The following is a 24,590-nucleotide window of genomic DNA, read 5'->3' on the forward strand; positions in this document are numbered from 1 at the left end:
AGAGAGAGAGAGAGAGAGAGAGAGAGAGAGAGAGAGAGAGAGAGAGAGAGAGACTACGTCTGCTGTCCCACCAGGCTGTCCAGATCCAAACTGCAATTGCCTTTCTGCACTCTGCCTGGCTTTTGGTTACAGTTTATGTTCTGCCTTCTCCCAATGTATTGAGGGAGGCTTGCAAGCAGTTCTCTCTGTTCTTCCCGCCTGTTCTTCCTACTACATGTATTAAAATTATACCTATTTTTACAACTCAATTTCCAGGTCTCTTTTAATGAATAATAAGCCTTGTCCACCCGTGCCCATGTGTACACCTCCTGTATAGATGTTGCGTAAGATGACAGGAAACTAGGACTCAGAAGATGGGCTGGGGTGAGAAGGAATTGCTGCTTCTCCCTTGGCCTTGAACTTGAGATGCCCTGATTTTTTTCTTTTTCTTAGATGGAGTTTTGCTCTTGTTGCCCAGGCTGGAGTGCAATGGCATGATCTCAGCTCACCGCAACCTCTGCCTTGCCTCCCAGGTTCAAGTGATTCTCCTGCCTCAGCCTCCCAAGTAGCTGGCATTATAGGCATGAGCCACCATGCCTGGCTAATTTTGTATTTTTAGTAGAGACAGGGTTTCTCCATGTTGGTCAGGCTAGTCTCAAACCCCCAAATAAGGTGGGTGATCCACTCAAAGTGCTGGGATACAGGTGTGAGCCACTGTGCCCAGCTGAGATGCCCTGATACGATGGCAGATGCTTGAGGGAGGTGGAGAAGGCCTGTGAATGTCATGTGGGAGCAGGCAGGGGCAAGGATGCTTAAGCAGAGAGGTGTCCTCTAAGACAGTCTTTTCACACTTTAATGTGAACTAAATCACCAAGGGATCTTGTTAAAATGCAGATTCTGAATCAGTAATTCTGAAGTAGGACCTGAGATGTATGTAGTATTTTTAACAAGTTCCCAGGTGCTTCAGTGCTGCTATTCTGTGACCAGTGCTTTGCGCAGCAAGCCTCTAGGAGAAGCTATCAAAGAAGTCTGTCTCTTGTGTGGGTTCCCAGCAGCATGCTGTGGTACCTCACAGTCTGACATGGGCTGTGCTAAGCCAGACAAAAGGAATGGTTGAGTCTGCCTGCCGGCAGGCACGTGAATTAGGGAGAGTGTCTGTGTACGTGTATGTGTAGTGGTGGTTACAGGGTAATTCCTTGCAAAGAAGAGAAGGTGGCCACTCCTTTCTACTGGGAAATTCTCCCACCTTCCTACACCTTGGAAAATCAATGTTTGAATTTAATAAGGGATGCAGAATCCCTGACATCCTGGCTGCTAAGTGAGCTCTTTTTTTCCTCCAGTTTCCTTCATCAGCATGTGATTGTCACATAGGATTATCTACTCCAGTGAATAACTGCTCTGTGGTTGAGCACTGGAACTCCAAGGCCATTTATGAGGTTTAAATTCTAGCTTTCACTTGCTAGCTCTTTGAGCTTGGGAAAATTACTGAACCCCTCTGTGACTCAGTTTCTTTCTTTGTAAATGGAGATAATGAGAGTAGCTACTATATGGGATCATTGTGACGACTGAACAGCCCCTGACAAATGCTAATGCTTAGGGACTTTTATGTGGGTTTTGCTGCTATTATTAAAAATGTTTATATATATGTATTTATACATATACATACATATATACACACACATATACATATATAAAAACATTGATATATAAATATATATTTATGTATTATGTAATATATAAATATATATTTATATGTATTATGTAATATATAAACATATATTACATATTTATATGTATTATATAATATATACATATATAAAACATGAAGTATATATGTATATATACATATATATAATACATATATATACACACACACATATATAGAGAGAGAGACAGAGGCTGGGTGCAGTGGCTCACACCTGTAATCCCAGCACTTTGGGAGGCTGAGGTAGGTAGATTGCCTGAGGTCAGGAGTTCGAGACCAGTCTGGCCAACATGGTGAAACCCCGTCTCTACTAAAAAATACAAAAAAATTAAACAGGCGTGGTAGTGTGCACCTGTAATCCCAGCTACCTGGGAGTCTGAGGCAGGGGAATTGCTCGAACCAGGGAGGGGGAGATTGCAGTGAGCTGAGATCACACCACCATACTCCAGCCTGGGCAACAGACTGAGATTTCATCTCAACAACAACAACTATATATATATACACACATACACAAACACACACATGTGTCTTGGCTCTTCAACTAAGCCATCAGTTAGTTCATGGTCTCCCTACGGGACCCTGTTTTACACTTCCTGATATCCTATTATTTCCTGATGCCTGGTGCCTAAGTAGTAACTACATTAGGCAACAGCCAAAAGTGGATGGACTTTGTTACCAGAGATCACTGATGTGAGCTTCTGGCTTCTGGAGAGACCTATTAGTAGAGCCCTTTCTCAGTGATCATTTCTACCTTTGCTGTGGTTTGCTGTGGGTGTGGCATGGTACCACAAATTAAGAGAACTGAAGAGGGCCAAAGGGACAGAGATCTTATGATTGTTCCAATATTGTTAGCAGGCACTGTGTACACACATTTCCTGTGTTATCTCATTTAATCCTCACCACAACTCTCTGAAATAGAAATATCATTATCTTCATTTTCTAAAAGGGAAGACTGAGGCACTGAGGTTTTAATACCTTGCCCAAGTTGCCCTGTCAATATACCATTCTGATGCCCTGCCCAAGTCCAAGCCATCATGCCATGATGCCAAGTGAGCCCCCTGGCAATGAGCAGAGCTCCCGGAGATACACAGAACCCCATGAATCCCAGCGAGTTGTCATCGGTAATAGCGATTCTTCTTAAAATTCTTCATAAAAAATGTGTATTAGCTTCTCTTGCAACATTATCTTAATTATGTTGATTTAACAGGCAAAAATACAACCTATCTTCTGCACTATCCAAAGTGTATTTTCCTCATTGTTTATTTTAGATTACTACCCTGAATGATTCATATACTTTAAACATTCTTACTGCAAGAAATGCAGTAGAAAATCTACAATTTTAGTTAAAAAATAGACATAAAGAATGAAGCTGGCCGGGTGCAGTGGCTCACGCCTGTAATCCCAACACTTTGGGAGGCAGAGGCAGGCAGATCACAAGGTCAGGAGTTCAAGACCAGCCTGACCAACATGGTGAAACCCCCTTTCTACTAAAAATACAAAAATTAGCTGGGCGTGGTGGTGGGCACCTGTAATCCCGGCTACTCAGGAGGCTGAGGCAGAAGAATCGTTTGAACCCAGGAGGCGGAGATTGCAGTGAGCTGAGATCACGCCATTGCACTCCAGCCAAGGCAACAGAGTGAGACTCCCTCTCAAAAAAAAACAAAAAACAAAAAACAAAACAAAACAAAACAAAAAAAACAAAAACTCCTGACCTTAAGGCTATATTATAGATTGGATGCCATTAGGTCTTTATAAATGTTTAAAGTGACAACATTCCACTGAAATTCAATTCAAATCTAACTTGAGAATATTTTCATTTAATGGTCTATCTACACTGATAGAATTATTCAGTAAAATAAAAAAACAGTTATCCACAAATGTTCATGTCATTGTTTTAAGCCTTACATTTTTCATTATATATTTATTTGGCAATTGTGTTTTTTCAAGTTACTACTTTTATGTCAATGAGAGTTAAAAAGCCATGCTGGTTAAAGTTTTGCAAATAAGCACAAAGCTAACCCCAGCTAGAGAAAAAAAATGCAGAGCCCATGAATTTTTAAAAGTTCATACATAATATATCATAAAGTAGGATGAATAATATGGGATATGGGTTTTAATAAAAAGCTCCTTGACCATTTCTCAGAGACTCTGAGATGTAATCAATATCCAAAAAGGTGTCTTGGGGACAAAACCAAGATTTATGGTATTTTTGTGGAGAATGACACTTTCTGCTTACTATATCAGCTGGGGGACATGATATTGAATTTCAGAGAACACAAGAAAGGAAGGTATTTTTATCTGCCTGATAATGCTTCAAGGATGTGCTTTATGGTTCGCTTGTGACATCATATTTGATGGAAGGAAAATAACAACCAAAACAAGTGTTCTGAAGGCAACTGGGAAACTCACGTGCAGCTCAGCATCAGTTCGTGACTGCGTCAGACTTCGGCTTCTTTCCACCTCTGAAAGCAAATCTCCGGATGAAAGATCCAAGAGGCGTGAGTGAAGTTTCTAGGCAAAACCAAGCAGAAACATTAAATAGCGATAATTTAATTACTTGTTTCAAAATCCTGCCTTGGACAGTTAAATCTTAAAAGAGTTGGCATTTCCAAATTAGATAATACATGTCCTAATATTTAAAAGTTTATTCTAGTTTATCAGTGCTCCGTACACGTATATGTATGTGTGTATGCAAATTACATTTTGTAAACAATAGTCATGCCTTTACAGTCCGTCAGTTTGCCTTGGAAGATACGTAGTAGAAAAATATAAGTAGTAGTTAAAAAATAGGCAGTAGAAAAACTATGAATACTCTGATATATTTATTGGGTAGTATGAAAATTAACATTTGATATTCACATTAAGAAAACCAATCACCAAGTTCACCTTATTATGCTGAGCAGTGGTTAAAATCTGAGCAGATAATTATAAAAGTGACCTTATTTCTAAACAGCATTGATCTTGTGAAATCTTCCCTTGGACACATTTTAACTCAAAGTCATTAATGTCATCTGTTAGGAACAATTAATGTGAATAGAAAATAATTGCATCGGGGACCTGGGGATTCTGAGGATTTTGTACATTAATATTCACGTGCTATTCAATTATATACTGAATTCTTTATTTCAGTTTTGTTTGGGAGGCCTGCTAAGCCAGAGACATTTCACTGTATTAATCTTGATACTAATTACTAAGGCTTTTCTGTGGACATTAAATTTGATCTGTTTAATTGCAAATACAATAAAACTTGTGATTTATGCCTAATGTTTCTGCCAGGCTGATGACATTTTGAAAATGGCACTTATAGCCTGGCTTGTCTTGGTTACAACTTTTGTGGCTCTAGATGCTAAAAAAATCTAATTGAGTAAGTAAATAATGGGGCTAAGCGTGCCTCTCTCACTTCTGAAAAGTTTTTTCTACTCCTTTTTCTCCCTGGAGAGGCCCTGCTGCACACTGATGCTGATCTAAGAAATGCCTTTGCTTCTTTGCCACTAAGCAATGTTAGAATCATCTTAGAGGGCAGGGCTGTCCCACAGGTCACTCTGTCCCAGCATATCTACCATGTAGTCAGCAGGGACTACAAACTCCACTAAAATGAGCCACATTCTCTCTGTTCCCCATTCGACTCTCTTTAGGCTGAACTTCTGTGAGAGCCCTGAGTTCTTGGTTAGTTGATTCTTCAACAAACATGTATGCAGCTCCTCCTGAAGGACGGCACTGTGACAGGGCTGCATTCTATCCTCCTGCAAGGGTAAAGGTATTTTTTTGCTGTTGTGGGTTGGCCAGTTCTCCTTCTCAGTGGACCTTCCATTTGTGTGTCTGTGGAGGTCCTTTCACAAAAAAAGAAAATAATTTCTAAACTGATTGCCTGTTGCTTTGAAAATCCAAATTTCTCCAGCAGAGCTAAGACCTCCATAGGTAACCAAAACCATGACATTGTTTCTGGACAGTTTTTATAATCCTAATATTATAATCTTCAAGCTCTAGAATCTGACTTCCCTGGGGGCAAAGATAGAATTAATCTCATCTTGTAATCTCTGGGACCTGACAAAATACATCATACTTAGTAAGCAGCCCATTAGTGCTTGTTGTAGTCTATAAACAAAAAGATGTCTTTATATTTGACTCACCCATATATAAGTTTTAAAGATCGAGAGAGTGCCAAAAGAATTACAATATTGTGAGACCTAAGAGTACATTTATCAATATGCAAACAGGACCAGAAGTTATGGGAAATGACATTCAACAAAAGAAATGATTTTGAGTGGTATATCATGTGATTTCAGAGAAGAGGCCTCAATGGATTAGCTATCTGACTTATTCAGTTCATGAATGCACTTCATTATTACTTCTCAGATACATGATGTCACGCTTTCACCTACTGCATGCATATATGCATCTAAAAACCCGCCCTCCTCAAGGCTGTTTCAGTGGCTTTTATCCACATGGGTCCCTTCCCTTCACTGAAATAGGGAAGGTCTGCATGGGAGAAAGGAGAGGTCCTGGGGCAAGGGCCAGGAGATCTGAGTTCTAGCCCTGTTGAAGGTACACGTTCTACAGGATCTCAGGAATGTAACTGAACCTCTTAGTCTCAGATCCCTCATCTGCTAAAGAAAGATGGAAAAACTTAAACAAGAGCTACCATTTGATTCATCAGTCCATTACTAGGTACGTACCCAAGGGAAAATCAATCATTCTACCAAAAAGATACAAGCACATACATGTTCATTGCCATGCTATTTACAGTAGCAAAGACATGAAATCAACCTAGGTGCCAATAAGTAGTGGATTGGATAAAGAAATACGGTACATATATACCACAGAATACAGTCATAAAGAAGAATGAAATCATGTCCTCTGCAGCAACACGAATCCAGCTAGAGGAGGCCATAATCCTACGTGAATTAATTCAGAAACAGAAAACCAAATACTGCATATTCTCACTTACAAGTGGAAGCTAGACACTGAGCACACATGGACATAAACATGGGAACAACAGACCCTGCAGACTAATAGATGGGGAAAAAGAAAGGGGGGAGTGGGTTAAAAAACTACTTAGTGGGTACTATGCTCACTACCCAAGTGAAGGGACCTGCATCCAAAACCCAGCATCATGCTATATACCCATGGAACAAACCTGCACATGTGCCCCCTGAATCTAAAATAAAAAGTGAAGTTAAATAAAATTCCTAACAAAGTCACAACATCCAATGACAGAATTATAGGCATCAATAAGTGTGTATTTTCAGAAAAAAGAAAGATAGAAGTGGCTATTTAACCCACCACCACAGGTAGAGAGATGCACTGTCATAGTAAGAAGGGAAAACAAATAGGATAATATGCTGAAATTCACACAGGTTAGTTTATTGTTATACCTGACAGCTGATGGTAGGTAATCTCTCAGATAATAAGGCACAAATGAATCATTCATTGTTACGTTTTCATACATATAAGGCAAATAAAAATTGACTTAGAAAAAATCTGTTTACATTTTTAAAAAACAATTTATATTTTTAATTATTATTTTATGTCTAAAAATTTTTAATTATTATAGGTATATAATAGTTGTTTATATTTATGGCAGTGCATGTGATGTTTTAATTCAGGTATACAATGTATAATGATCCAATCAGGGTAATTGGATTACCTATCATCTCAAGCATAATAAAATCTACTTTTTGTTAAGGTTATAGGTAAGGAAATGATAGGTGAATATCACACAACTTCACACAACTTCCTTTAAATAACTATGAAAGCACACAACCCCATAGAGACTACATTTCTTATGATAAGAATTTTTATAATAGACTTATATTTTCATCATATATATAATACACAGGCGTGTGTGTGTATAGCATCACTTTTTATACTGATATTATATTACCTGTGCTTCAGTGAAAAATAGGTAGAATGTATACATGAGAAATTTAATTAAGTCACTGTCAAAAAGAGCGTAACTGACATAAGAAGGCCATGACCTCTTAAGAGGCTGCTCCCCACCTTAGAGGGCAAATTTTCCATCACATACCCATGTATAGTTCATATTTACTGTTAGTGTTCATCTGAATAAAATCGCATCTGAAATACTTTAAACTTCCTATCTTTAATCTGCAACTCCCAATGAATTCTGGAGTTAGACATACTCTTCATACATGAAAAGTAGCAGGACTACTCAGTATAGGTTTGAAATAGGCCTTGCATCATCTGTCACACTGTGTCAGTAACTGAGATGCAACTGGGTTTCAGAGATAGAGACTCCTAATTTCACACATTTTCAAACCAGAGGTAAGCGAGGGATCTTTTTACTCAGATGCTTCCTTTGATGGTGATGGTCTAACCCTCCCTGTCAGACTGGCTTCAGTCTCTGCAATGTGCCCCTCCCCCATCTGAGTTGATCTCTGGTCCATTTTTCCATGGCACACCCTCCTCCTCCTGCCCCTAGATCCTGTCCAGTATTCAGGACGACACTGAAGCCCTCCCTGTAAAGTCATCTATCCTCTCTAAACCACAGTGGATTCCCTGCCTTGAGGGATTGGACCGCCTCTCATTTCGGTCCTTTATCCAAAGTGCACTCTTACTGAGTTGTTCTCTGTGTAGGTTCTATCTTCCTAACAGGACGATCAGCTCCAGGAAAATGCAGGCCAATCCCTTAATTTCTACATTGTCCCAGTGGCAGGGACGAGCTGGGTGTCACAAAACCTCGGAAACCTTGGCCCTCTTCTTTCTGGGTGCATGGCTGGCCTGCATTTCCCAGCCTCCTTTACAGTCAGGTGTGCGCCTACATGACATGTTTAGTTCTAGATCATGGAGCCTGAGCAAAAGTGACATCTGTCCTTTCTTGCCGGGCCCAGGAATACCTCCCTCAAATAGTCTTCCACGCTCTTTATCCTCCCACTGGCTTGATGCAGCCAACTCAGCACAGCAACCTTGGAAGCCACTTGTTGAAGATGAAGCCAACCAGGTATAAGGAGTTTGGCTTCTTAAATTTTCCACTGGAAGAAAGCTACCCTGGGTAAAGGAACAGTCTTTTTGGACCTGACACGAGGAAGATATCAACTTATACTGAATTTGGGCCATGATTCATTTGGAGTTTGTTGTTATTGCTGACATTGACCTGGCTGACACATCTCTCTCTGCAGCCTACAGGGTAGCCACTCAAGAAATATGCATGTTTCTATGTATATAGTTCATATGTGTACATATGTGCACACACATGTACCAACATACAGGCATTTACACATGGATATGTAGTGCCTACATCAACAGCCCAAGGTGACAACCCCACTGAAGATTCTAGCTTCATAGGAAAGAGACTTGCTTTCTGTCACTATATGCAAGGGCAGGGGTTAGGAGATCATGTGAAGAGCTAAGATGTGTCACAATTTATAACAGAACGCATGCCTCATACAGGTGTAAAATACCAAGCTAAGCTTTGGGGACCTGACAATGCCAGGGCAGTCAGTGCCTGAACTACACATTGGGTGGGTAATATTTGGTGGGTTCACTTGCCTTCAGTCAGTCAGTTTTATGTTCTCTGTGCAGTTCTGTATCTGTAATTCAAGGCAGAGACATATTCCCCTCAACAGACTGTGCCAAGGACTGGCTGTCCTTTATCTGGCCGGATGAAGGTGGAGTGGACCCTTCAGGGTGGTAGTGACTGATTCTGCAGCTCTCTAGTTAATGATGGCAGCAGAGACTGGAGACTGAGGTGCATTTGAGCCTTTCAGAGCTGGGCTGGAGGGCCAGAGTTTTCCATTTCATTTTCCTCAGTTCTTCAGATGCTCAGTGAAGGCTTGTTGCACTTGATAGAATTCTGCCTCTAGATTTTTACTCAGCACCACGGTGATGTCTTAATTTTAAGGCAGTGATTGCTAAGGCCAGGAAGACACTGAGTCCTTATTTATTGATGCAAGTTGAGGTTAAAAAAATAGCTCATCTAAGAAATTTGTGCAACACAAGAAACCATGCTGGACAAATCAAGTAAAATAGATTGGTGAGCAGCTTTTGCATTTACTGATGTACTTCCTGAAGGTTGAAAAGGAATGTATGAAATTTTTCTTGTCAGGATTTTAGAAGTTATTAACTCAGCTTTAGAAGTAGAGAGGAAAGTACAAAAGGGATCATTTCACCATGGTTCTCTTTTCTTCATTCAGATTTGGTGAGAGAATTCATCTACCACCATAATCATGCATATAATTAGTCTCCCCTCTTTTTTTTTTTTTGAGACAGAGTCTCACTCTGTCACCCAGGCTGGAGTGCAATGGCGTGATTTTGGCTCACTGCAACCTCTGTCTCCTGGGTTCAAGTGATTCTGCCTCAGCCTCCCGAGTGGCTGGGATTACAGGCATGCACCACCACACCTGGCTATTTAGTAAAGACAGGGTTTCACTATGTTGGCCGGGCTGGTCTCGAACTCCTGACCTCAGGTGATCCACCTGCCTCAGACTCCCAAAGTGCTGGGATTACAGGCATGAACCACCGAACCCAGCCCCTCCAACTATTAAAAGCCAAATATCTGCACAAAAGAGAAATTTTAACTGTTCAGCACCTGACCCGAGAGAAGAGACACCAACAGCTGACCTGGCCTCTTCCCCTCTTGGTGAGTCCTTGCCTGCTCTAGCCCACTGTCTCTCTGGGTTCTGCTGAGCCTTGTCAACTTGGCTGGCTGCTTATTTGGACCTGGCCATGTTTAGGGATCACCCTCCCTCAAATCTAATGGCCCGGATGTTGGGTTGATTTCTCGGATAAAGAACTTACTGCTTTTTCAGCTTTAGTTTTGTTTTCAAATCGTCTCCACTTTGGAGAGCTGTTCTCACCTCACAGCTTCTAGAAAGCTTCCTAGAGCCCCATTTCTGCTCCCTCAACTCTGTCCTAGGTAGGCTCTGGGACCAGGGTTTGATGCTCTTTAAGCCCAACACAAGGGAAGCAAACCTGGAGTGAGTTATTATGAAATCTCCTGAGTATCTTTTGATATTGCTAACTTACTCTGACTTCCTGTTAAGTTCAGCTTTCTAGAGGATTTGGTGCATGTTTAAGAGAAGCATTTTAAATATGACCCTGAATAGACATACTCAGGTAAATAAGCTTTGTTCCTTCTGTTGGGTAATAAGGCAATTTCACAGGTATGCATAAGGATTTCCAAAAGGAAGTTCCAGGAAATTTTCTAAAACAGCTTGGAGCCTGATGAAAATAATTTTTCTGTGGAAGCCAAATGATCTTCCATAAAAACCCCAAAGTTCTGCCTTATTCACATCCTAGACTTACATTTTTGCCACACTCAGAAGTGTGATTTTTCATCAGTCCCTCCAGAATCCCATCAAGAGAGACTGTGGCAGATCCCTAGGTTCACATTTCACAAGTTTCATTCTATTCCATTAAGAATTTATTATAAAACTGAATATTACATAACTGCATATTATATAACTGAGTATTATATGGTCATTTCTTAGATTCACAAAAATTTGAGACCAGGACAAAATCTTTTTGGATAAAAGCTGATGTTTAATTAATTATGCCATTATTTCCATTTTGGGCTACAAAGATAAAACATAATATCTGCATTCAGCCTTCCTGCTGACGTGACAGTGTGCCTTCCGAATGTTCTTCTAGAGACCCTTTAAAAAAATGTCCATCATAATTTGATCTCACTTCTGTGTCTGAAAGTTTTACAGCTAATTTTTTTTAGCCACCTGCAATAGTCCTTGTTGCAATTATTATTTTCCCTGACAATTTTTGGACTTGCCTTGCATATCAACGTTTAGCTGCCCTGAGTGCATTCTGTTTTGCTCTGGATGGTGCCTTGGCAAATGATATGGCTCTATCTCTTTTCTACTTCTCCAAGATCCAAGGTTATAAAATATTTTTGAAACAATTATTTCACAGCTATATTCAAAACCTTCTTCAAGGGTCCCCACTTCCATGACAGCCTGATTATCCAGTGGCTACCTAAGGGAGCAGCATTTGATTTGGTGATTAGAAAGTTTATTCATGGTCTCTGCAGCTTAGACTGATGACCAGGGCATCTCATACCAATCCTTATCTGCTGCAATTCCATTAACAGTGCCCCGAGGCCCACAGGGTGAGCACCAGTGGGAGGATGGATGAGGATGAAAACAGCAGACCTTGCCCTCAAGAGCCTCCACTCTAATTAGTCCAACACTAATTTATGCTTTATGCTTTATGAAGCATCTACTATGTGCAGAGTCATGACTCTGAGCTATGAGAGACTCAAGGAAGCTCATTAACAGAGCTGACAATATCCCTGAGCAGACCAAGAACACAAAGGAGAAAAAAAAAAATACAAGAATTCTTAAGGCAGAACATGCAAACAAGATCACAGTAGAGTCAGGGTGCCATGCAGCTAGAAGTGGTGGAGGCCAGTGTATTCACCACACAGTTAAGGATATGTAAGAGAATATTCTGTGCAATAGGAACTTAGCTCTTCCTGCAGAGCTCCCAAATCTCTTGGTTTGAAGTCTTTACAAAAAAAAAAAAATCAGAAATATTTCAGACCTAACAGCAAAGTGACAGAATGTTGAGAAAAAGGACAGAAGGTTAAGGCTCCCATGGCAGGCCAGTCAGACCTGTTGGCAGGAGGACAGCCGAAGAGTGACTCGCATTTGCTTGCCAAGCCTGAGTCTCTGAAGCTTCCCTTTTGTCTTCTTCTGTGAATATGATCTAAGGGAGGAAGTGATTCAGCACAGCCTGAGCCTATTCTGGGATCTAAGAGACACAGAAGTGCCCTGAAATTTCCATTTTCATCACTAATTACTTTAACAGGTACTTTAATAAGTGCTTTCCAATTGCCCCCGCTGTTTTGTAAAATTATCTACACTGCATTTTACATTTTTAATCAAGCTTTATTTTTGAAAAGTTCTGACTTTCTGAAGATTTTGCCTTTTACATGTGGGGAAACACATTTTTTCCCTCTGATTTCACCAAACTAAAAGGATTAATTAGTGGGGTGGGGGAAAACCCAAAACTTGATCTATTTTTACCAGACCTATCGGAAGCTCCACTTATGGTCACTAGAGTTCAATGTATCATTTATTAGGAAGAAATGAATTACTACTTCCTCTGTGCGGGGAAGAGACACTCTGTGAAGTCCTTCCCCTATTCTAATCTCATGAATCTTCATACTACTGTGTGGAAGAAGCTGTCATCTTAGTTTTTAGAGATGAAGAACCCAAGATGACAGAAGCGAAGAAAGGCATCTGAAGTCACAATGCTACATATATTTCAGGAAGCAGGAGAGCCAGGATTCTGTCCCAGACCTGCTTCCTTCTAAGTCCAAGCTCTTCCTATCACATTCTGCTCGCTTTTTCTATGAAGGGAGGGATGTGATACCATCATTGCTATCTTTTACAAGGCAAATCCTATGGAAGTAGCTTATTTCTGCCTAAATGTTAAGCCCACAATTTGAGCAACTCCCATCAAGTGCATTATGTTGCCTTGGTGATTTTCCTTCCCAGGTTCTGCTTTAGAGGCAGATAATTGGGAAGGAAATAATAATAACAGCAACAATAATAGCTGTGAACACTTATTGAGCTCTTTTTAGCACTAAATATGTGTTTCACATATGTTATCCTTTTAAATCCTCATTACGAGCTACAGTAAGAACTACCATACTTGTCTTACAGGTGAAAAAACCGACATACAGAGCTAAAAAAATCTTGCCTAATGTCACATAAATAGTATCTGAACCCTGGGCAGTCTGACTGCAGAGTTCATGCTCTTAATTCTACCCAGTTAAATCTGGTTAATGATGGTTTGCTATAGACAACTTATTAAAATAACAATAACAATTAATCAGACAGTAAAATGAACTGCATAGAATTAAAAAATAATTACCTCTAAATACAATGTGATATCTTTGTTTGCTAGACTTAAACATCATTCATTCATTTACTCAAAATCATGCTTTCCTTATTATTATTCCATTGTTATTACTATCGGTATTTGATTGGTATTGTCAATTTCATTTGCTTTTTAGATCTCTACATTCTTTCCATGGAAGCATAATTCCATATGTAAATTTGGATCTAACTGAAAAAATAAAACTATGCAAAAAAACATTGAACATTTATGGAGTGCTCACTTGCAGGTTAGGTCTTGTGCTAAGTGTTTACATTATTACTATTTTTAAAAAATTTAATTCAATATTTTGTTTTATTTTTAATTTTCCATATTGAGGTACAGGTGGTATTTGGTTACATAAGTAAGTTCTTTAGTGGTGATTTCTGAGAATTTGGTGCACTCATCACCCGAGCAGTATACACTGCACCATATTTGTCATCTTTTACCCCTTGCTCCCTTCCCACTCTTCCTGCCAAGTCTTCAAACTCTATTCTATCATTCTTATGTTTTGCATCCTCATAGCTTAGCTCCCACATATCAGTGAGAACACAGGGTGTTTGGTTTTCCATTCGTGAGTTATTTCACTTATAATAATAGTCTCCAATCTCATCCAGGTCACTGCAGATGCTGTTAATTCATTCCTTTTCATGGCTGTGTAGTATTCCATTGTGTATATATACCACAGTTTCTTCCTCCACTCATTGACTAATGGGCATTTGGGTTGGTTCCATGATTTTCCAGTTGTGAACTGTGCTATAAATGTGTGTGCAAGTATCTTTTTTGAATAATGATTTGTTTTCCTCTGGGTAGATACCCAGTAGTGGCACTGCTGGATCAAATAGTAGTTCTACTTTTAGTTCTTTCTTTTTTTTTTTTTATTTTGTTGTGACGGAGTCTCACTGTCTCCCAGCCCGGAGTGCAGTGGCGTGATCTTGGCTTACTGCAAGCTCCATCTCCCGGGTTCACGCCATTCTCCTGCCTCAGCCTCCCATGCAGCTGGGACTATAGGCACCCGCCACCATGCCCAGCTAAATTTTTTGTATTTTTAGTGGAGATGGGGTTTCACCATGTTAGCCAGGATGGTCTCAATCTCCTGATCTCATGATCCACCCGCCTCGGCCTCCCAAAGTGCTGGGATTACAGGTGTGAGCCACCGCGCCGGCCTTACTTTTAGTTCTTTAAGGAATCTCCACACTGTTTTCCATAGCAGCTGTACTAGTTTACATTCCCACCAGCAGCGTAGAAGTGTTCTCTCTTCACCACATCCACTCTGACATCTACTGTTTTTTTCATTATGGCCATTCTTGAAGGAGTAAGGTGGTATTGCATTGTGGTTTTGATTTCCATTTCCCTGATCATTAGTGATATTGAGCATTTTTTCACATGTTTGTTGGCCATTTGTATATCTTCTTTTGAGAATTTTCTATTCATGTCCTTAGCCCACTTTTTGATGGGATTGTTTTATTCTTACTGATTTATTTGAGTTCATTGTAGATTCCAGATATTAGTCCTCTGTCAGATGTATAGATTGTAAAGACTTTCTCCCAGTCTGTGGGTTGTCTGTTTACTCTGCTGACTGTTCCTTTTGCTGTGCAAAAGCTCTTTAGTTTAATTAGGTCCCAGCTATTTATCTTCATTGTTATTGCATTTGCTTTTGGGTTCTGGATCATGAAATACTTGCCTAAGCCAATGTCTAGAAGGGGTTTTCCAATGTTATCTTCTAGAATTTTTATAGTTTCAGGTCCTTAATTCATCTTGAGTTGATTTTTGTATGAGGTGAGAGATGAGGATCCAGTTTTATTCTCCTACATGCGGCTAGCCAATTATCCCAGCACCATTTGTTGAAAAGGGTGTCTTTTCCCCACTTTATGTTTTTGTTTGCTTTAAGATCACTTGGCTGTAAGTATTTGGGTTTATTTCTGGGTTCTCTAAACTGCTCCTTTGGTCTATGTGCCTATTTTTATACCAGTGCCATGTTGTTTTAGTGACTACGGTCTTATAGTATAGTTTGAAATTGGGTAGTGTGATGCCTCCAGATTTTTCTTTTTGTTTAGTCTTGCTTTGGCTATGCAGGCTCTTTTTTGGGTTCCATATGAATTTTAGAATTGTTTTTTTCTAATTCTGTGAAGAGTGATGGTGGTATTTTGATGGGGATTGCACTGAATTTGTAGATTGCTTTTGGTAGTATGGTCATTTTCACAATATTGATTCTACTTATCCATGAGGATGGGATGTGTTTCTATTTGTTTGTGTCATCCATGATTTCTTTCAACAGTGTTCTGTAGCTTCCCTTGTAGAGGCCTTTTGACTCCTTAGTTAGGTATATTCCTAAGTATTTAATTTTTTTGCAGCTATTGTAAAAGGGGTTGAGCTCTTGATCTGATTCTCCAGTTGGTTGCTGTTGGTGTATAAAAGAGCTACTCATTTGTGTACATTAATCTTGTATCTGGAAACTTTGCTGAATTCTTTTGTCAGTTCTAGGAGCTTTCTGGAGGAGTCCTTAGGGTTTTCAAGGTAAATGATCATATCGTGAGCAAACAGTGACAGTCTGACTTCCTTTTTACCAATTTGGATGTCCTTTATTTCTTTCTCTTGTCTGATTGCTCTGGCTAGGATTTCCAGCACTATGTTGAAGAGGAGTGGTGAGAGTGGGCATCCTTGTCTTGTGCTGGTTCTTAGAGGGAATGATTTCAACTTTTCCCCATTCAGTATTATGTTGGCTGTGGGATGGTCATAGATGGCTTTTATTACATAAAGGTATGTCCCTTATATGCTGATTTTGCTAAGAGTTTTAATCATAAAGGTATGCTAGATTTTGCTGAATACTTTTTCTGCATCTATTGAGATGATCATGTGATTTTTGTTTTTAATTCTGTTTATGTGGTGTATCACATTTATTGACTTGTGTATGTTAAACCATCCCTCATTCCTGGTGTGAAACCCACTTGAACATGGTGAATCGTTTTTTTGTTCTGTTGTTGGATTCGGTTAGCTAGTATTTTGCTAAAAATTTTAGCATATCTATGTTCATCAAGGATATTGGTCTGTAGTTTTCTTTTTTGGTTATATCCTTTCCTGGTTTTGGTATTAGGGTGATGCTGGCTTCATATAATGAATTAGGAAAGGTTCCTTCTTTCTGTTTCTTGTGGAATAGTGTCAAAAGGATTGGCACCAATTCTTTGAATGTCAGTTAGAATTCTGCTCTGAATCCAACTGGTCCTGAACTATTTTTGTTGTTGGTAATTTTTAAATTACCACTTCAATCTCACTGCTTGTTAATAGTCTGTTCAGGGTATCTAATTCTTTCTGGTTTAAGCTAAGAGGGATGTATTTTTCCAAGAATTTATCCATCTCTTTTAGGTTTTCTAGTTTATGTGCATAAAGGTAGCCTTCATTGATCTTTTGTATTTCAGTAGTGTCAGTTGTAATGTCTCCTGTTTTGTTTCTTAGTGAGGTTATCTGGATTTTCTCTCTTCTTTTCTTGGTAATCTTGCTAATGGTCTATCAATTTTATTTATCTTTTCAAAGAACCAGTTTTTTGTGTCATTTATCTTTTTATCTTTTGTATTTTTTTGTTTCAATTTCATTTAGTTCTGCTCTGATCTTCGTTATTTCCTTCCTACTGCTGAGTTTGAGTTTGATTTGTTCTTGTTTCTCTAGTTCCTTGAGGTATGACCGTAGAGTATCAGTTTGTGCTCTTTCAGTCTTTTTGATGTAGGCATTTAGGGCTATGAAATTTCCTCTTAGCACTGCCTTTACCGTATCCCCAAGGTTTTGATAGATTTTGTTGTTATTGTCATTCAGTTCAAAGAATTTTTTATTTCCATCTTGATTTCGTTTTTGACCCAATGCTCACTCAGGAGCAGGCTATACCATTTCTGTGTATTTGCATGGTTTTGCAGGTTCCTTTTGGAGTTGATTTCCAGTTTTATTCCACTGTGGTCTGAGAGAGTGCTTGATATAATTTCAATTTTCTTAAATTTATTGAGACTCGTTTTACGGCCAATCATGTGGTCTATCTTGGAGAAAGTTTCATGCACTATTGAATAGAACGTGTATTCTGTGGTTGTTGAATGAAATGTTCTGTATAAATCTGTCAAGTCCATTTATTCCAAGGTATAGTTTACATCCATTGTTTCTTTGTGGACTTTCTGTCTTGATGACCTGTCTAGTGCTGTCAGTGGAGTATTGAAGTCCCCCACTATTATTGGGTTGCTGTCTATCTCATTTCTTAGGTCTATTAGTAATTGTTTTATGAATTTGGGAGCTCCAGTGTTACGTGCATGTATGTTTAGGATTGTGATATTTTCCTGTCAGACAAGGTCTTCACCATTATATAATGTCTCTATCTCTTTTAACTGCTGTTGCTTTAAAGTTTGTTTTGCCTGATCTAATAATAGCTACTCCTGCTCACTTTTGGTGTCCATTTGGATGAAATGCCCTTTTCCATCCCTTTAAGTTTATGTGAGTTCTTATGGGTTAGGTGAGTCTCCTGAAGGAAGCAGCAGATGGTTGGCTGGTGAGTTCTTATCCATTCTGTGGTTCTCTATCTTTTAAGTGGAGCATTTAGGCCATTTACATTCAATGTTAGTATTGAAATGTGAGGGGTACCATTGCATTCATTGGGCTCGTTGTTGCCTGTGTACTTGTTTTATTTTTGTTTGTTGTTTTTGCTTTTTAACTTGTATTTTGTTTTATAAGTCCTGTGTGATTTATGCTTTAAAGAGATTCTGTTTTGATGTGTTTCCAGGATTTGTTTCAAGATTTAGAGCTCTTTTTAGCAGCTCTTATAGTGGTGGCTTGGTGATGGCGAATTATCTCAGCATTTGTTTGTCTGAAAAATACTATATCTTTCCTTCATCTATAATGCTTAGTTTCACTGTATACAAAATTCTTGGCTGAAAATTTTGTTTGAAGAGGCTGAAGATACGGCCCCAATCCCTTCTAGCTTGTAGGGTTTCTGCTGAGAAATCTGCTGTTAATCTGATAGGTTTTCCTTTATAGGTTACCTGGTGCCTCTGTCTCAGAGCTCTTAAGATTCTTTCCTTCATCTTAACTTTGCATAGCCTGATGACAACGTACCTAGGCAAAGATCACTGTGTGATGAATTTCACAGGTGTTCTTTGTGCTTCTTGTGTTTGGATGTCTAGGTCTCTAGTGAGGCCGGGGAAGTTTTCCTGGATTATTCCCCCAAATATGTTTCCAAGCTCTTAGAATTCTCTTCTTCCTCAGGAACACCGATTATGCTTATGTTTGGTTGTTTAACATAATCCCAGACTTCTTGGCAGCTTTGTTCATATTTTCTTATTCTTTTTTTCATTGTCTTTGTTGGATTCAGTTAATTTGAAGACTTTGTCCTCAAGCTCTGAATTTCTTCTTTCTACTTTTTCAATTCTATTGCTAAGACTTCCAGAGCATTTTGTATTTCTAAAAGTGTTTCCAAAGTTTCCTGAATTTTTGATTGTTTTTCAAGCTATCTATTTCCTTGAATATTTCTCCCTTCACTTCTGGTATTCATTTTTGGATTTCCTTGCATTAGGCTTTGCCCTCTCTGGTCCCTCTCTGATTAGCTTAATAACTAACCTCCTAAATTCTTTTTCAGGTAAATCAAGGATTTCTTCTTGGTTTGGATCCATTGCTGGTATACTAATGTGATTTTTTTGGAGGGTGTTAAAGAGCCTTGTTTTGTCATATTAGCAAGGTTGGTTTTCTGGTTTCTTCTCATTTGGGTAGGCTCTGTCAGAGCAAAAGTCCAGGGCTGAAGGCTGTTGTTCAGGTTCTTTTGTCCCATGGGTATTCCCTTGATGTAGTACTCTCCCACTTTTCCCATGGATGTGGCTTCCTGTAAGCCAAACTGCAGTGAACTGCAGTGATTATTGTCTCTCTTCCAGGTCTAGCCACCCAGTGAGTCCACCTGGCTCCAGGTGGGTACTGGGGGTTGTCTGCACAGAGTCCTGTAAGTGAAATGTCTATGGGTCTCTCAGCCGTGGATATTAGCACCTATTCTGGTGGAGGCGGCAGGGGAGTGCAGTGGACTCCATGCGAGTCCTTAGCTTTGGTGGTTTAATGCTTGATTTTTATGTTTGTTGACCTCCTCCTAGGAGGTGGCACTTTCCAGAAAGCATCAGCCATATTAGTGTGGAAAGGGACCAGCGGTGGGCAGGGCTCTATAACTCCCAAGATTATGTACCGTCTGTCTTCTGCAACCAGGGTGGATAGGGAAGGACCATCAGGTGGGGATGGGGCTAGGCACATCTGAGCTCAGACTCTCCTTGGGTGTATCTAACTGCCCCTGCTGTAGGGGATGGGGGCGAGAATCCCAGGTCACTGGAGTTGTGTGCCTAGGAGGATTATGGCTGCCTCTGCTGAGTCATGAAGGTTGTCAGGGAAGTGGGGGAAAGCTGGCAGTTACAGGACTCACCCAGCTCCCATGCAAACCAAAGGGCCGGTCTCACTCCGACCATGCTCCCTCTCACCCTGCCCCCTTCACCAGAATAGGTGCTGAAACAGCCCTGAGTCTGTTTCCAGGCAGAAGGTGAGACAGGCTTGAAAACTTGCCTCAGGCTACCTACCTTCCAGCTGAGAAAGAAAAAAGGCTTGGTTCTTCCCCTGCACACCAGATCTGTACCCTCCTCTGAGTTCTGGCCAGGAGGCATCTGGCCCTGTTCAAATTATTACAAAGTTCAGCTAGAGATTTCCTTCTTCCTGTGCAGTTTCACCCCCTGCTCCTCTGGCCACCCTCCTGATGGATCCCTGTGGTGCCATGCAGAAATGTGCTGTTAGGGGACACAGCAAGCTCCCAGGGCCTTTCTGCTGCTTCTTCGACCCCTGTATTTCACTCAGCTCTCTAAACTGACTCAGCTCCAGGTAAAGTCAGAAACTTCTCCCATAAACAGACCTTCAGCTTCTCCAGTGGGGGTGTGTGCTTGGGAGAGGAGGGTCTCGCTTTCCCACTTCCGCAGTTGGGACACTCACAGTATTTGGGGCATCTCCTGGGTCCTGCAGGAGCAGTGGCTTCCTTTGCAGGGTCTGTAAGTCCTCTCGGGATTGCTGGTTTGTTCTTGCAGTAGATCTGGAGCTAAAATTCATAATGCAAGCCTCCGCATGCTGCTCTGTCTGGAGCTGCAATCTAGTCCTGCCTCCCATCTGCCGTGATGAAGGTGATATGCATTATTTTTCCTTATTTTATCCTTATGGTCACTTTGTGAGGTAGAAACTCTTATCAACTCCATTTTTCAAATGAGAAAACTGAGGGACAAGAGGGGCTAAGTAACTATCAAGTCAAGGATTTGAACCTGGACATGAACTTAAGGGCTGCCCCATGGCACCTCATTCTCTGCCACTACATTGTCTTACCCATGTTTGAATGTTGGGGTACAATGACGAACAAGCACACTCCCTGCATCAAGGTGCTCATGGGACAGGCTGAGCAGGCACCTGCAACATAGTATGCTGTGGGAACCCTCAGCAGAGGGGTTCCGGGGGTTCTCCTAGGGAAGCTGTAGCTAAGTCTTAGCACAGCTAAGAGATGTCATGGAGAAATGATGACTCAGGAGAGGGAGCTGTCTTAGTCTTTTCAATTGGTAAAACAAAATACCACAAAATGGGTGGCTCATAAACAATAGAAATGTATTTCTTGCAGTTTTGGAGGCTGGTGAAGTCCAAGATCAAGGTGCCAGCAGATCCAGTGTCTGGGGAGGGCCTGTTTTCTGGTTCATAGATGGCGCATTCTCACTGTATCCTCATGTGGTAAAAAGGACAAGGCAGCTTTCTGAAGACTCTTTTATAAGGGCACTGTCCCATTCATAAGAGCTCTCATGCTCGTGATCTAATAGCTTCCCAAAGTCCCTGCCTCCTAATGCCATCGCCTTGGGGGTTAAGATTTCAACATATGAATTTGGAGGAAGATACAAACATTCAGGCCAAAGCAGGGGTCAAAAAAGAAAGAAAGGTCTTTCTGAGAAGAGCATATGAAAAGGTCCAGAGAAGAGAGAGAATGTGACATTTTCTGCAAAAAGTTCAGCAAGACCACAGAGGCAAGTTCAAGAGGAGAATGGTGAGAGACTCGTCTCAGGAATCAGGAACTCGGGTCAAGTCACACAGTGAGCAAGTAAGTAGCTGAGTTAGGATCTGATTCCATAACTTTCTCCAAAATACATGGTTTCCTCTACTCCTTTGTCTACCCCATACTTTTCCCAATGCTGGCCTTGGCTGTGGGCCTCCATCACTCTTATCTATGCACAGAAAGGAAAGGTCTAGAGGAAGAGACTGCAGATGGGTCTCTGGGAAGAAATGTAGACACAGTGGACATTCACACAGCTTTGATGCCTTCTCGGTATGCTTCTTCCCAAAAGGGGTGGCTGGGGAAGTAGGGGGTCAGTCCAGGGACCTCAATTATGCTGCAGCTAGAAAAGAGCCACTAGCACTCCAGAGATCCATAATTGGTAATCCTGAAGACAGGCAGTGACTCCTCCTGTGACACCAAAGGGTTCCATATGTTATCCAGATGGTCAGCAAGAAACCATACATGGGCCCTGCTCTTGTAACTACAATGAGGAGACATTAATATCAAACGATTATCACTCCACTCTGGAAGATAACCTCCAAAGAAGGGAAAATGCCATGTCAGTGTTTTGGAAAACCAAAAAAAAAAAATATATATAGAATTATTTATAAGATGGGTACTTACTTACATTATTAAAGGAAAGATTAGAACAAATGAAATTCAGAGTTTGAGAGATTACATAATCACTGGGACCTTCACAGCCTGCAATATTGACTCTCACAGTATTCTGCTGCATGGGGGCTGGGAGAATAAAGAGATCAGAGTGTTGATGAAAATGACTTTCGTGATGTGCACTCATCTGTATTTTACAGCTCAATGTCCTGGTTTTAATAGGACATGTTGCTGGAGTCCCATTCATTTTAAAACATTTGTGAAGATGTATTACATAAATGCAATCTCTGGCTGAATGTTCAATGAAAGCCCATTGTCTCACTTCCCTTGATAGTTAATACTAAGTTGTGCATTATCAGGGTTTCCAACTTATTACTTCAGTTTGCCTTATAGGCTTTGTTGCTACAGATCCGCATCATGGTTTCCCTGTGGCTTTATCCCCAAAGTAGTTTTTTAAATCCACTGTTACTTTATCCTATGGTAAGAAATGCCTCATGGTATTATAAATGAGCAGTTGAAAATTGTTATTTATGTGGCTTCCTAATAGCAATTTGAAATATAGGGCATAAAATTACTAGCTTACAACATTGTTCAATATTAACAGTGGGAAGGGTAATATGTAAAACAGACATTAAAGGATTAGCTGCAAAATACATTTCACTAAGCTAAATCATTTCTTGGCAAATGGCAGTTTCCAGCTAATACGCAGGATTCATCAAGTCAAGTGGATTTATTTTTATTTTTCTATTAGTTTGTTAAATATATCCTATATTTAAACTTCAATTTTGCAGGTTTCTTTTTCAGGCATATTAGGGGAAGCTTCTGAAAACAGAACCTGAGATAGAAGTGATCTCAGACTTTCAACGCAAAACTACTCATCGATTTCCCCAGCAAATCCTCTGAGTTGACTAAAGATGGGATTGTAACATCTCAGAGAAACGTGCATGGCTATGACACTGCAAACATTTGTATGACAGATTAGGAAGTTACAACTGCATCAGAAATTTCACTAAAAACGCATATCTTCCCCAAGACATAAAACAATGTTTCCAATGTTTTTGCTTCAGACTGTACAGACAGGCAACACTCTGTTCTAGTCAAGCATGTCTGGAGTTCGGTAAACAATGTGCATCTGTGAAGCAGGCACCCAGAAAGAAGGCGAAGAGAAATTCCTAATCTCCTAGGGTGGAAATTGTGAAGTATTAAGCAGATATTCGATGCATAAATATAAATAACATAATCTCTCTATTTTCTTCTGAGACAGTCCGTAGTTACCATAATCCTAAAATTATTCTGCCTTCTTAAATCCCTAAAGATTTATTAATTTTCATAAACGACTTTGATGGAAACTTTTTTCAAGATGCAAAGTTATCTTTCTCTGAGCTTTCCTTTCATATTATATACCATGTGTGGTATTTGCAACCTCAGAGAATACCAAAAATGAGTTCTTACTTTTCAGAGAAATTGGTTATGGATCTACAAATAACTATTACAAAGAAATGAGCATTACAGAGAGAAGAAGCTGCTCTTAGACTCATTTGAGAAACTATGGGGAAGTTCAGATTCCCAAGAGTAATTATTATGGTAAAATTAAGGGTTTGCTTTGAACACTTGTTAGTATTCAGCCGATTTTAAAGACAACAATTTTTTTCTTAGACTGTGGGTTGGAGACTACAAATATTTCTCCTTAAATGCCCCATGTTAATAATTCCAGGGGTTTAAAAACATTTATTACATATAAATCTATACTGTTTTGTTTAGCTATTTCATGTGGGATGGTAAATTTATTTCATAAACACTTTCCTATTGGTAGAAAACTATGGAAATCAGATGCCCTTAAACTTGAATGCACAAAAATTTAGTCATTGTGTAACATGTGAATTAGTTATTCAAAAAGCCAATGGTTGAGTCACAGAAGACGTCACCAGGCCCAGCGCATCATCAAGCTCTACACTGGAGCAAAGCCCAGGTCCACACACTGTGGCTAATGTTAACTGCCTTATCAAAATACCTGAATTGACTGGAATCCAATAGACAAAAATTCTCCATTATAGCCAACATATTTAAAACAAAGAGGATAATAACTATACAACTAGCTTTTCAACATGCAGGAGAAATCCTGGATTCAGCCTCACGAATGAACTTCCCTCTCCATGTCTATATCCATAACCAGGGAAGCAGGAAAGCAGGTGACCACAGGTGTCATCATAATCTTGGGTTTAAATCCTGGCTTTGTGTGACTAGGGCAAGCCACTTCATCTTTTGAGTCTTCATTTCCTTTAGGGACAATAATACCAATACTAGCTCACAGGGGCTTACTGGTGATTTCAAATTCAAGAGATAGAGCTCTTGGATTCATAAGGTTGTGGTGAG

At 40.0% G+C, this 24,590-nt stretch overlaps 1 protein-coding gene across 1 annotated transcript in view; it reads right to left on the reverse strand.

Annotated features, from left to right (window-relative positions):
- Window positions 1–24,590, reverse strand: part of NCKAP5 (NCK-associated protein 5) — an 846,875-nt gene that overhangs the window by 125,862 nt on the left and 696,423 nt on the right. Inside the window, exon 10 of the mRNA XM_011937715.1 lies at window positions 4,094–4,195. Coding sequence (XP_011793105.1) covers window positions 4,094–4,195 — 102 coding nt within the window. The remainder of the gene's footprint in view (window positions 1–4,093; window positions 4,196–24,590) is intronic.

The sequence above is a fragment of the Colobus angolensis genome, unplaced genomic scaffold (genome assembly GCF_000951035.1).
Source record: "Colobus angolensis palliatus isolate OR3802 unplaced genomic scaffold, Cang.pa_1.0 Scaffold168, whole genome shotgun sequence".
Taxonomy (NCBI): Eukaryota; Metazoa; Chordata; class Mammalia; order Primates; family Cercopithecidae; genus Colobus; species Colobus angolensis.